Raw genomic sequence first — 13,873 nt, 5'->3', positions numbered from 1 at the left:
CGTCAAAGATGTGTAGGCTTCTCCCCCGACAGCTTTAGTTTTGCCGTTATTTATTTTTGTAAGATAAGATCTTGCTAGGTGGCTCTGGATAACCTGTAACGTCCAAGTAATCCAGGCTGGCTTCCAACTTAGAGCTTCTCCTGCCTCTGCATCCTGAGTGCTGGGGTCTCCGTGTGTACACTGTAATGCCTGGCTGCTTCCCCCAAACTCTGCAGAGGCCCCACGCCAAAAGCCACAGAAGGACTTTATTTTTTTAAGGCCTCCTTTTACTATAGGGGACGCATGAATACTCAAGGATGTTCAGAGTAGGAAACAGTTGTTCTAGTTGAAATACATCACGAGGCCACACAAATCCGGCTCTACCAGTTCTCCTGCCTAGGCAGAGGAGGTGAATTTTGCAGAAGGGAAGGCGTAAGTCTGGTGTCTGTCAGTGACACAGAAGGGCCGACAGTTTTCAGGGTGCTCGGTTTGCCTGTCACTTGAAGTGGAATATAGGGAGGTTTCCTTTGGGTTTTGTTACTGCAAACAATGCCTTTACATGCCTCCCAGAACACTGAGATCGTGGTTAGTTCTGTAAATTCTACACGAGTAGGAGGAGGTCGTTAGCTGGACGTAGACAGGAGATAACTTTGCTGGAGCACCTCCTCAGGCAATGGCAGGCAGTGAGAACTCCGAAGGGTTAAAGGCATTGATTTTAATTAAGCAGGCTGTCTTCAGTGGCTCTAGACAGCAGCCTTCCCACAGACTTTGGATGCTAAACTTAGCCCCTTCTAATATGCTGGCGTCTCCATTCTCTGCCTGAACTGATTAGCCAGCCCTTCAACGGAGAGCCTCAGTGATGTGACAGTTGAGACGTTAAAGCGGAAAGTGTAGAACACAGGCTTCCTCCTTCTGCCATGCGGCACACGGGCCAGCCTTGATGACCCACGGGTGAAACAACCACTTCTATCAGTGTGAATCTGAGAGCTGGGCTGTAACACCATATACCTAGACCCCACTCCACAGCCTTTCGAGGGTTCCTGGAGAAGGACCTGGGGTAGGCAGCCTCCAAGGCCTCGGCTTCATGTTAGACCCATGGTAACACATGCTCTGAGATTACACAGGCAAGCACAGTGGCGTACATGAAAGACGGAGTCAGCGAGATGCCCCTTTCCAGCTCCTGCCCTTTGCTGAAGTGTTTGTAGCATTTCCACCACAGCGTGAATACTCTGTCCACATTAAATGAAGCATTTGGACTGGGGACATCACTGACCCAGTAAAGTGGTTGCTCCAAAGTGTAAGGGCCTCAGATTAATTCCCAGAACTCACATTAAAAATAGAATTCTGGGTGTAGTGCTTGTTGTGTGCTTATAATGTCAGTGGTGGGGAGGTAGAGGCTTTCTAGGGATTGCTAGTTAGCCAGTCATAGCTATTTGGTGAGCTCCAGGCCAGTACGAGCTCTGGTCTCAAAATGTAGATTAGCAGAGTTCCTGAGGATGACACCAGGGTTGTCCTGAGACATCCATGTATACGTGCACACTCTACATTCATGCACATACACATAGATACATGCAAAAGACCATAAATTAAACACTCTATTAGAAGACCATAGTAACATAGCTGCAGTTGTTACCATTAAAGGACTAATTCATTCAATATTATCAGTTTTAATAAAATTTTATTTGTTATAGAATTTTAATCTATCTCTTATTGCTCTGTGTGTGTTCATGTATTTGTGTGTGTGTGTCTGTCTGTGTGTCTGTGTGTGTGTCTGTCTGTGTGTGTGTGTGGGTGTGTGTGTGTGTGTGTGTGTGTGTGTGTATGTGGTCAGAGGGCAAGTTGTGGGATTCAGTTTTTTCCTTCCACCATGTGGCTTCCCAGGATTAAACTCAAGCTTTGTAAGTGCCTTTATCTGTTGAAACCTCTCCCTGGCTCTTAACTAGTTTTTAATACACCAGAAATCTCAAAAAAAAAAAAAAAAAAAAAAAGAATAAAGTTTGTATTCAATTCTCCCCTCTTGGTGCAGGTCTCACTACCAACTGCATCCATTGTTCTTCATAGGCTGAAGCCTTCTGGGAGAGTTCACTTAGCCTGTGACCCTCCCATGCTGTCAGCAGAGGAAGAGACAGAGTCCAGGCAGCCCTCTCAAAGCATCAGGGGCGGTTAGCACCCATCCTGGCCCAACCCTTCCTTTGCTTCAATGCATCTAAATAAAGGGAGCCTGCTGAAATAGGTCTAGAATGATCTAGGCTACCCGTCAACCGCAATTCTAAACCGAGGGCCCTTAATACATTATCTAAAACCCTGGAGACTGAGTGTGGTTTGGAATTCAAGACTTAAATATTTTATTTTAGAAAGAGAATATGGCATACGTAGTCTGTTTTATCCAGCATGTCGGCAAGGTTTGGGGCCTTGTTGCAAAATAAAATACATTAACATTTCTGCAACAAAATGCATGAATAACCACGCTAGGCGGGATCAGTGAGGACGGTAATAACCTTACCGCAGGGAGGGGAACACTTTGCGATACTGCCGATTGCAGACTGTGTACCTTTCCACCGTGTTTGTTTACTTATTTTTTATACGTTTTTTTTTTCCGTCTCTAGTAGGCCCGCCACACCATTAAGTTAAGATGGGGGAGGCGAGGCTTTTTGAGTAATCTACGTGAAAAGGAGCAAGTCCGTTTTGCTGAAAGAGCGAGAAGGCCAGAATGATGGGCAAGCTATCTGTGAAAGGCCCAGGGAAAAGAAAATCGATGCTTCTGCCTCTGGGTGTTGTAGTTGGGTATTTATCATGCAACCTAAGCAGAAGGAAGCAGCTTCTGCTTCTCGGCCTTTTAAGCACATCAAAGGAGGGAGGTCAGAAAAGAATGGGCCTCCGTTACCCTAATTACATCTTCTGAGCTGGCCATGCGCACGCACCTCAGAGGTTTTAGGGAGGAAATCAGGTTGATGATCTGGGATGGTGGCATGCACTTATTTGCTGCCCTGACCCTAAACACGTCCCCTCCAGTCCTGCTCTTGTGTGATGTCATTGGTGAGCTCTAATTAAGAATATTGTATAAGGGAAGTCTCCACAGGCAGGGGTTGTCAGGAAACCAGTAATTATTCCTTCTTTGAAGATAACTCCCAGCAGTCGCCAGGAGCGAGCTCAGGATGGGGAACCTCTCTCTCCTGGGTCCACCAACCAGCTAGGCTGGAAGTGTGAGCTTGCTGGTGGAGAAGCTGGAGGAAGGGGAAGGTAGGAGGAAAGACTGGAAAACTAACTGCTCTCCCTATGGGTCCTCAAGATAGCCTGTAGCTTTTGAACTTTCTGAAAGCAAGAATAGCTGCATAGCCCACTTTGTACCTTGTGTGAAGTAGGTCGCTACCGATCAAAAGCCAGTATCGCCTGAAGTAACTTGTGGTGCCCATTAAGTCCTTCATGGGACAATTTGGAATAAACTACTTTCTAAAAAGAAATTTAAAAGGAAGATTTATTTTTATTTTTTATGTATGAGTAGTTTTGCCTGCATATGTATTTGCCTAGTATGTGCATGCAGTTTCCATGGAGACCAGAAGAGGGCGCTGGATGCCCTGGACCTGGAGTTACAGAGCCACAGTATGGGTGCTGGGAATCAAACCCTGGTTCTCCAAGAGCAACAAAGTCTCTAACCACTGAGCCATCACTCCAGCCCCCACAGATTATTTCTTAAGAGGATATTAATCAATCTATTGTAGTCTTCAGTTTTGTTTAGTTCAGTTTTGTTAGAGCTTACGTCTATTAGCCAATATGTCAAAATTACAGATAATCCAGGAAGTATATACTATGTCTGCTTACAACGCATGTTGGGAAGTGGACGGAACACTTTGGGCTCCTGATCAAGAAGAACATATGGAACTACCTCTTATCTAACCAGAACTAGGTCCAGGGCATAAAAGATAAGAAATAAGTGGTAATATAACCGTATTAAGACAGAACGGGCGTGCTAAGACCAGTAAGATAATAGAAATATACTCCATTCAGTTAGCAGCTCAGACACAGACAATGCTAAGGGGTAAGTTTTCTTCCCCACAACTCCTGTGTTGAGTCCCCAGTCCCCAGGATCTCAAAGTGTGACTTAACCAGGAAACAGGGTTTTTAAAGAGAAACTCACAGTAAATTAGGGCAATATGTTGTGTCTTAAGCCAGTACGGATAGTGTTGGCCACAGAGTAGGGGGATTTGAAGAGTTATGTGTAAAGACATGAGGAGAAGGCAGCTAAGTCCAAGGCAAGGTGGGTTCAGAGGCAAACCATCATGTTGTTGCCTTGAGCTTAGATTCACAGCCCCTATGAAAATATCTTTGTTTTTTCAAAGTCTCCCTGTCTGTAGTACGTGGTTCCAGTACTGTTATCTACCTCATGCACATGAACACTTTAAGATGTGTATGGGACCTAAACAGAGATCATTATATCAAAACTGACCTAAACTGTGCATCTGACATGACAGCATGCCCTTATTACATAAATAAATTTTGTCCCAGAGTGATCAAAGTTAGGATATTGTTTGTCTGTTTGTTCCAAGACAAACTATGTAGTTCTGTGTGTCCTGGAACTCATATGTATATGCACAAAGCTGGTCTCAAACTCATAGAGGCATGGGGGCATCCCATTGCCTCCCCAGTGCTGGGATTAAAAGTGTGCACCACTGTATCCAGGGGGATTTTTTATTAGTATCTTGAGTGAGACAAACTTCTTTTTACAATATTTTGTGGTAAATGTTTGTGTTCTTTCTCCATTATGCCGAGAACAGCTGTAGCCACTAGGCATTTGCGGGCTTCCTCACGAATGCGAGGGTCTGGACGGATGGAACAGCGCTTCTTGTTCATCTCTCTTTTGTTTTCTTCTCACCCAGAACAACTCAGAGGAGCTTTTAGAAGCAGGGAAGTTTCAACTGGGTGGCAGCACCTCTTAGGAGGGCTTGTGAGAAGAAAGAAGGGCAAACAGGGGGCGCATGGGTGGGCCAGGTGGCCTGCTTTCCCTTACGCCACGTCACCAGAGGATCAGTTTGAGGAGTACCTCTTCTGGAAAGGACCTGAGTGGCTGGGAAATGCATATAGTATTTCATGATAAGATTAATACAAGCAAGGGAGAAAAAAAAAACAAGAGAAAGGGACAGTTCAATTTGCAAAGCGTGTTAGCCTTCTGTAAGGGTGGCAAAATACTTGGGAAAGTATTTCTAAGTATGACAAAATCACTTGAAGAAGAAGTTTTGTTTTTGTCTTCATGAGGGTTTTACTGCTGTGAACAGACACCATGACCAAGGCGACTCTTGTAAGGACGACATTTACTTGGGGCTGGCTTATAGGTTCAGAGGTTCAGTCCATCATCATCAAGGTGGGAGCATGGCAGCATCCAGGCAGGCATGGTGCAGGAGGAACTGAGAGTTCTACATCTTCATCCGAAGGCTGCTAGGAGAAGACTGGCTTCCAGGCAGCTAGGATGAGGGTCTTAAAGCCCATATCCACCTACTCCAACAAGGCCACACCTACTCCAACAAGGCTACACCTTCTAGTAGTGCCACTCCCTGGGTCAAGCATATTCAAACCATGACTGCTTTGTTTTGTCCTTGGGTTCATGGTTTCAGAGTTTTAAGTTCATGTCCTCTTGGACCCGTTCCATGGACAGAATGAACACATGGAGTTCCAACAACCCCCTCAAGAGTGCACCTCTGTGACCTAATTTCCTTCTACCAGTCCCCATCTGCTAAAGGGGCCTCTGTCTTCCAGTCATGCTCACTGTTAAATGTAATAACCAGTGGTCAGCTCCAGAAAGGAGCTGAGTAACCAGCTGCCTTACTCCAGCCGGCTACCCCATTACTGTAGTTAACATGGGTGCTGTGATTTGAGATCTGGGGAAAGAAGCTAATGTTAATTCCCCTCCTGCTCCCCCACTGGTGTCTTCCCTTTTCTCCCCACTCTTTGGCTCATGGGGTAACTATGTGTCAACTTCCTTTCTCAGGCCCACGACTGACATATAGTTGTTATTCTTATATTTAACACTCGCATGCAGATAAACAAAGCTCTGACACACGGCCTTTGATGGGACATTTAAGCTACAAACCATTACACAGTACAAGTTGGATCTAAGAGTGAGGGTGGAAACTAAAAGCAAGCAAAACTAGACTGGGTGCCAGGAACAGATTTTAGTTTTAGGGAGCTTCAGACCCTGGCATCTTGGAGAGATCCAGTTAGAGACACTCCATACAGTGTCTTTGTGGTCTGCACTCATCAAGGGCTGAGGAAAACACTCATTCAGGGCACATTGCAAAAGAAAAAAAAAATTTTTTTGTTTTTGTTTGTTTTTTTTTGAGTGTTTTTGTTTTTGTTTTGTTTTTATTTTTGTTTTGTTTCTTTTTTTTTGTTGTTTTTTTTTTTTGTTTTTGTTTTTTGGAGCTTAGTTTCCTAACTCACCAAGATATCTTAGAAAACAAACTTATTCCATATCTTATTTTGGATTAGCAGAATTACAAGCACTTGACACCATAATAGACTTGTGTTACCAAGCCCCGCGCTACACTGAGACTCGAGGGAAGGCAGGAAATATCAGGATCACACTGAGCTAAGACTAGAAGGAGTGTTTCTTGCAGCCCAGCCCTGTGTGTTTTACATCAAAGGATGCCTGGCAAGTCTCAGTTTGAACTGAAGCTTTCAGGGGTCATGAAGCCTGCGCTGCTTGTAAAAATGCTTGCTTTTAGGCAGTCAGCTGTGTGCAGACATCTGGGAGTGAGATGAAGCTGTTTTCCCTGGGTCATCGTTCCACCACGATGGTCTGCATGATGGTTCTCCAGAGATCATTCCCCCACCGACAGCCTTATTGTTCTAGCATTCCTCTAGGGCCTTACTGTGCACATACATGGCTTTCGTCCTCAGGGGCAACCATGTGCACAGACGTAAGGACATTTGCTTGTCACAGGACTTGGATAAAGCCAGGAAGTATTCTTTTAAAATGGTTTATGTCTTGATAAAAGAATGAAAAAAGCAGCAGAAAGAAGTCAGTAGATATTACCATATCCAGTTCAGAAAAACAAAAATCATTTATTTTAGAGATTGGAAACAAAGCCAGATAAAGAGTAGGAAATAGTACATTATCTCAGATAGGGTACCTTTAAAAAAAGAGAGAAGAGAGTATTTATTTTCCAAGTGCACAACGGGAAAAAAATTTAAGTAGTGCGCCCTGGCACGATGTGAATGAAGCCGGAGTCTAGAGCTCGTAAAGTGGCACTGGAGTGAGCTTCACCCTGCCAGTTGCTGCCTGCTCTGTGTGTTTCCCCACCAGTGGCTTTGATCTCCAAAGCTGCAGATTAAAACAGGGGTTGGGCTCTTGCTTCGTTTTGCCTCTGTCTTTTCAGTTCTAAAGTCTGTGCCTTGTGTATCCCCAAGGGATATGAAAGCCATTTTCTAGCAGGCAGATGCCACTTCCTTTGTCCACAGGGGTAATCCAGAGAGTGACAAGGGACTCTGTGGGGTTTAGACATTCTGACACTTGATTGAATGCCTGTTTCTGTTTTCATTCGTGTGTTTTATTTCATGAACTCAACAAACACCCTGTTCTCATCCTATGCCCACCCGATAAATTGTCCCTAAGGGTGTCCTCCCATCATGCCTTGAGCACTAAGAAGCTCTTTTATTTTGTGGTGTATGTCTGTGTGTTGCTTAGGGTATGTGTGTGTGTCTGGTAATGTGGTGTGTATGTGTGTGGTGCTTGTGGTATGTGTGTATCTGGTATATGTGTGTAACATGTGTTATGTGTGTGCAGTGCCTGTAGCGTGTGTGTGTGTGTGTGTGTGTGTGTGTGTGTGTGGTATGTCTGGTATGTGGTATATGTGGTATGTGTGGTATGGTGTGTGTGTCTGGTATGTGTATGTGGTATGTGTGGTGTGGTGTGTATGTGTATGTGTTGTGTCTGGTATGTGTATGTGGTATATGTGGTGTGTGTGGTGTGGTGTGTGTGTCTAGTATGTATGTGTATGTGGTATGTGTAGTGTGGTGTGTGTGTATGTATGTGTGTGTACATGAGGGTGCTTGCACTCGTGCACACCTACATATTGGAAGTCAGATGGCAAGCTCAGGTGACAAGCTTTGTGTTTTGTGTTTTGACAGTGTCCCTTTCCTGGCCCAGTGAGCAAGCCAGGAGGATATCTATCTGCCTATCTTTATTCTTTTAGGGCTGTGATTATAAGTAGGTGCCACAGGCTTGGCTTTTTATGTTGGTATCAAACCAAGACCTTCATGCTTGCAAAGCAAGAACTTTACCAAATGACCACTTGTTTTGTCTGCTCAATCCTGATGTTAGTGTTATTGAAAGACAATTTTTATACACATGTTGATATAATAAGGTAAAATTTGATATATATATGTACATATATATGTATATGTGGTATATATTTTCTTACCACCCAAATCAATTACAATTTGCATGATTGAAGTGAACAGTACATTTAATAAGATATTTACACCAATCCCAAATTCCTAGACTTAATTTATAGTATTTGGAAGTATTCATTATTTTATTTTTTTAAAAAAATCGCTGAAGGTCGGTCCTCCAAAAAATAGTCACTTCTAATAATTCATTTAATTTTACAGGCAACATGACAAATACAATAATTGTCACTGAAAAAGAAAAGATGATATATTTGCATAATGGTTGCAACTATATGAAAAGTAGGCCTGGTATAGAGCAAAGGAAATGACAGCTGTCTTACGTTAGATTTGAGAGATCGTTAATAACAGAGTTGATAAGGGTGAGGATGTCACTCTGAAGGTAGGGTGCTTGCCTGGTGTGCCTGAAGCCCTGGATCAGCTTCCAGCATTCTCTAAAACCAGGCGAGGTGGTACAGGCCTCCGACCCCAGCACTCCAGCAGTGGTGAGAGGAGGGTCAGACGTGCAAGGTCATCCTCCTGACTAGCCTGGGCTAGAAGAAACAGTTCTCAGAAAAACAAACAAACAAACAACAACAACAACAACAGCAACGTGGCCTGGAATAAAGACACATGGCCTGGGAGACAGCACCATTGGTAGAGCGCTGGTTTTCTTGAGAACTGGAGTCTGATCCCCAGCACTGAGGAGGCAGAGAAATGGTTGAGCTCTGGGCTTTGAGAGATGCTGGCTCAAAAAGAAAAGGGGAGAGCACCTTAAAATGACACCAGAGATCATCTTCTGGTCTCTGTGCATGCCTGCCCATGTCTATGCCAGCACATAGACATTTATACATGTGCACACACACAGACACACAGACACACATACAGACTTACATACACAGACACACACAGACACACACACACAGATACACACAGACACACACACACACACACACACACAGACATACACACACACACAGATACACACAGACACACACACAGACACACACAGACACACACACAGACACATACACACAGACACACACAGACACACATAGACACACACAGACATACACAGACACACACAGACACACATGCACACAGAACCAAAGACCAGATTATTTTTTATTAAACGATTTTTAAAAACTAAAAGCAAAATTAAACTGAAACTTGCATAGTTAAACTAGGCAAAACAAATCCGAATGATTCAAGTTCTCCAAATTTTTCCTGCTCTTTGTCACAGCTTCTTGAATGAATCCATTCAAGTAAAAGAATTCAGGTGTCCCTGGATTTGGAGTGATGTGGGCTTTATAAAGGCTTGTCTGGCATTTACCTGGTTGTCAATCAGCAAAGGCCCGACTGATCACTCTGTTCTCTCTGTGTCCAGGGATATTTTGCACCATCTCACTCTGCACGTACGCTGCCAGCGTCTCCTATGATTTGAACCGGGTCCCGAAGCTAATTTACAGCCTGCCTCATGATGTGGAACATGGCTACAGCTGGTCTATCTTCTGCGCCTGGTGCAGTTTAGGCTTTATTGTGGCAGCTGGAGGTCTCTGCATCGCTTATCCGTTTATTAGCCGGACCAAGATTGCACATCTAAAGTCTGGCAGGGACTCCACGGTATGACTGGCTGCATCGAAGAAGGCCCAGCTATGGAGCGGAGCGGGTCTGAGTTCCGTTAGGAGCAGAACTGAGTTCACATCAGGGTTCCAAGCACAAAGAGGTCTTTTACATTCCAACCTGTTGCCTGCAGCCCTTTCCGGATGACTGACTGGAAACCTTGCAGAACTTCCCAACCTTTCCAAGGACAAGACAACTGTGGGTTCAAGTGCTTTAATGACTATTTATGCTTTGGTTGAGCGAAGTGAGGAACGGGCTGGAGGACATTCGTAGGCATCAGAGAAGAGGGGCGGCGGTGGAAAAATTTGTACGATTTCCACTTATTTCAGAAAGTTTGTATATAACGATTACGGGAGAGTCGTTTCTATTTGCGAAAGGATTCATGACAAAAACGAGCATAATTTTCTTGTCACTGTGCCAGGCTTGTTGGACTTTAATGCAGCATCTTCAGAACTTGTCCTGGTGGCGTCCTGTTGTGTCAGCACCTGATATTTATGCATTACTTGTGAATGTTCCGTGTCACAAGAGGATTCTCCTTCTGTTGCCTTATTATTACTTTTAATGAATTGAAGTCCCCTCTCTGTCTTTGTACTGGAGTTCAAATGCATAAGAATAACAGACCAACCGTGTAAGAGCTGATCCGTAACACTATGCAGCATCCTTTGAGGTCTTCTCCGTTCCTTGGCTTGTGTCTCTTTATGTTAACTGGATTTCTGCATTAAATGACTGCCCCCCTTGTTAATTTAGCTGTGCCTGTTTTCTGTCTTCTAGCTGGGTCGGCAAGTCTTCCCTGGATATAGGCCAGCTGAGAACTCTGTTTTGTGAACTCTGTTTTGTTTTCAATCGTTATTTTTGTTTGCTTGGTTGGTTGGTTTGGTTTTTCAAGGCCAGGTCTTGCTATGTGGTATGAGCTCCAACTCACCGTCTGACCCAGGCGGGCCTTCAACTTGGACTGATCCTACTGCCTGACCTGAGTGCTGGGATTTCAGGCATGAGCTGCCCTGCCCAAATTACACTAAGCCCAGTGTTTAAGCTGGTCATTACTATTTATCGTTTTGTAGCAGTTGTATGTTTGCTATTGATAGAAGATGCTGTTTTCAAAATTTTCTAATATTAGGTTTTAAATTTCATTATATTTAAGTCCCCACCGGTTTACTGCCTGTCTGGTGATACACGTGGGTTTTGCTTGGCCGTATGGGTTTTTCGACTTCACATGGCAGCACATTAGAAGCACCTGAAAAGTTCTCCAGCAGGACAGTTAACTCAAGGTCCAAGGGTGAGCAATAGCTTGAATTAACCAAACCAAACCAAACCAAACCAAACCAAACCAACACCCAGAAATCCTGATATGCATCTAAGACCCAAAAATACCACCATCTGGGTCAGAATGTGACTTACTTCCTAAGCTACCAACTAAGCACTGATCCTGAGCCCCAGCTGAGCTGTACTTGGAGCTTTCCAGATGTTACTTTATCCATTACTCTCAAAAGCTCTACCAGCTCTATTTCGGGGAAAGCAGAGGACCAAGAATGAGAATATTTGCTTCATTTTTATTCCCACTTAAAAATCTTCCCACTGTGTTTTCTCATCTTCTGGTGGAGGGATGGGCACCGAGCTTCTCCTTCTTGTTCAAGACCAGCCCCTATTTCCTGTGACACTGAGTGACAAGGTTCTATAAATAAGGGGAAGAAATGCCACATCCTCGATAAGACTGTTTTATATTTTAATTTCGCTGAAGAAACGTCATTCTTTAAAAGCCTGTCTTAGTGGCTGAAGATATACCTCAGTTGGTAGAGTCTTTGCCTAGTGTGTCAAAGCCTTGGGTCCAATCTCTTTCACTTCATAGATTGGGCATGGTGGCACATGACTGTAATCTCAGAACTTGAGGAGAGGCCAGAGGATCAGAAGTTCAGAGTCATATTTTGGGAGGGTTGAGTTGGACCTTTACCAGGACCCCTTGAATGAGACTCACAGAGGCAGTGATCGATGCAAAAGCAAGACGAGTTTTTATTATTCCAGCACGTTGGGGTTGCCCCACTTCGAGAGGGAGACGACCCTGAGCAGACTCTAACAGGGAGTTATATACCTTTGATAAAGGCAGATTTCAAACAATAGTAACTAAGCAGGGTACTATTGGTGGACAAAGCAACCTTCACACTGACTCATGGTCAGTGGGCCATCTGGGACTTTCCAAGGGGGTAGGTTGGGAGTCACAAGTGACTTTGTCTGATAGTTGGCTTGCAGCTGTTCCAGGAACTAAGCTGGCTCTACTCCTCCTGGAAGGGAGGGGGTGTCTTTGTGCTTAGAGGTTTGTGGTGGGATTTTCCCACTGGCCTTAGATTGACCCCCAACCTGGCTCTTTCAAATTGACTGCTACGAAGTGAATTTGAGGCCAGCCAGGGCTACATTGAGACCATCTCAAACAACAACAACACCTGACAAATTCATTACTTAGGAAAAGGAAAATAGCAATTTCTCCAAGAGAGAATGAAGTTTATTTCCAAATTCCAGTGCCCACATATCATCCTGGGGGCTGCTGGGAAGAGGTAGTGATAAGAAGAGCAGAGCCCCTCCCCAAGTGCTCCCCACTGGAGTCCACACACTGCTGAGGCCCCGGGCAACATTCACATTCACTGTCTCTCCAGCCTGTCTAACAAACCAGACTCTCTAGATGAGATCAATGAATCTAGAAAGGAGCAATTATTTTCATTTATTACTTATGTGGGAACTTCTCAAAGCAGGAGAGTGCTTTCTTTGAAGTCTTTCTGAAAGATCCCCATAGAAGATGTCAGGACTCTTGAACATTTGTATTCCAGCCACCAGCAGCAGTGTCTGAGCAAGCTACTTTTGAAGTCTCCGAGACTCTTCCTAGTGGTTTGAGGTGACAACGGAATAAAGCTCCACCGTGGCAGAAGGTGGAAAGGGTCACATACCAGACAGGTTCCTAGGAAGCTTGGGGAGTTAACAGAATCCAAACAGGAGCTGGCAAGAGCCTTCCAGCTTTAAGAGCTGGGAATATGGGGATTAAGCCTGGTCAAGATTCCTCCGTTTCTGTTTATTGTTTGGGCCATGAGTGAATGGTGTCAATATTGGGCATTTAGCCTCCATCTTGGGGCCCTCCTAGGGGTGTTTCTTTAGCTGGTGCTTGAGTGAGACTGGTTGAAATGGCTGAGGAGAACTCTGTGTGGGATGAAAAATTCTTGATATTCTCTGCTTATTCCCTGCCCTGTTTTTTATTGTGTGTGTGTGTGGGGGGACTATTTCTTTGCCTCAGGGGATTTTGATGGGCAGTAAGTAGAGGTAGCTGAGCTCATTTGAAGTGGGGTCGGACAGGAGTGGACGAGTCATAGGAGAGGCTCTTTATGCTGGAATTGGCCAAGGACACCTCAGAGACAGCAAAGGGAAGATGGGGGTGACTGAACTGTACCTTCCCTGAAGTATCAGGGTGTCCAGGGATCCTAGGGCTCTTGGTATAAAAACTCCCATATTTAAGCAGGGCAGAGGTGGCACACACCTTTGATCCTAGCACTCGTGAGGCAGAGGCAGAGGCAGATTTACTCTGAGTTTGAGGCCCGCCTGGTCTACAGAGTGAGTTCCAGGACATCCAGGGCTACAGAGAGAAACCCTGTCTCAAAAACAAACAAACAAACAAACAAAAAACCCAGAAAAACAAAAAACCCAAAACCACCCAGAACAAAACAAACAAACAAACAAACAAACAAAAACAAAATATCCCAAGACCAGATTCCCAGATTCCCAGCTGGGAAGAACCAAGCCTTGGTCGGGGACTTCTCAGAAGTGGCCATAGTGGCTGGTCTTAGCCTTGAAAAGTCTAGGGACATTGACCCATCTGCCCTTTGTCTCTTTAGAATGTTGTTGTTGTTTCAGTCCT

General features: G+C 44.5%; 1 protein-coding gene across 1 annotated transcript in view; it reads left to right on the top strand.

Moving 5' to 3' along the window:
* Tmem178a (transmembrane protein 178A) overlaps positions 1-10,727 on the top strand; it is a 58,826-nt gene extending 48,099 nt beyond the window's left edge. Inside the window, exon 4 of the mRNA XM_032908810.1 lies at positions 9,746-10,727. Coding sequence (XP_032764701.1) covers positions 9,746-9,987 — 242 coding nt within the window. The 3' untranslated portion in view covers positions 9,988-10,727. The remainder of the gene's footprint in view (positions 1-9,745) is intronic.
* The last annotated feature ends 3,146 nt before the right edge of the window (positions 10,728-13,873 follow it).

Source organism: Rattus rattus, chromosome 7 (genome assembly GCF_011064425.1).
Source record: "Rattus rattus isolate New Zealand chromosome 7, Rrattus_CSIRO_v1, whole genome shotgun sequence".
NCBI lineage: Eukaryota > Metazoa > Chordata > Mammalia > Rodentia > Muridae > Rattus > Rattus rattus.
Note: the sequence above shows the minus strand (reverse complement) of the source record. Positions and strands in the feature narration are given on the sequence as shown.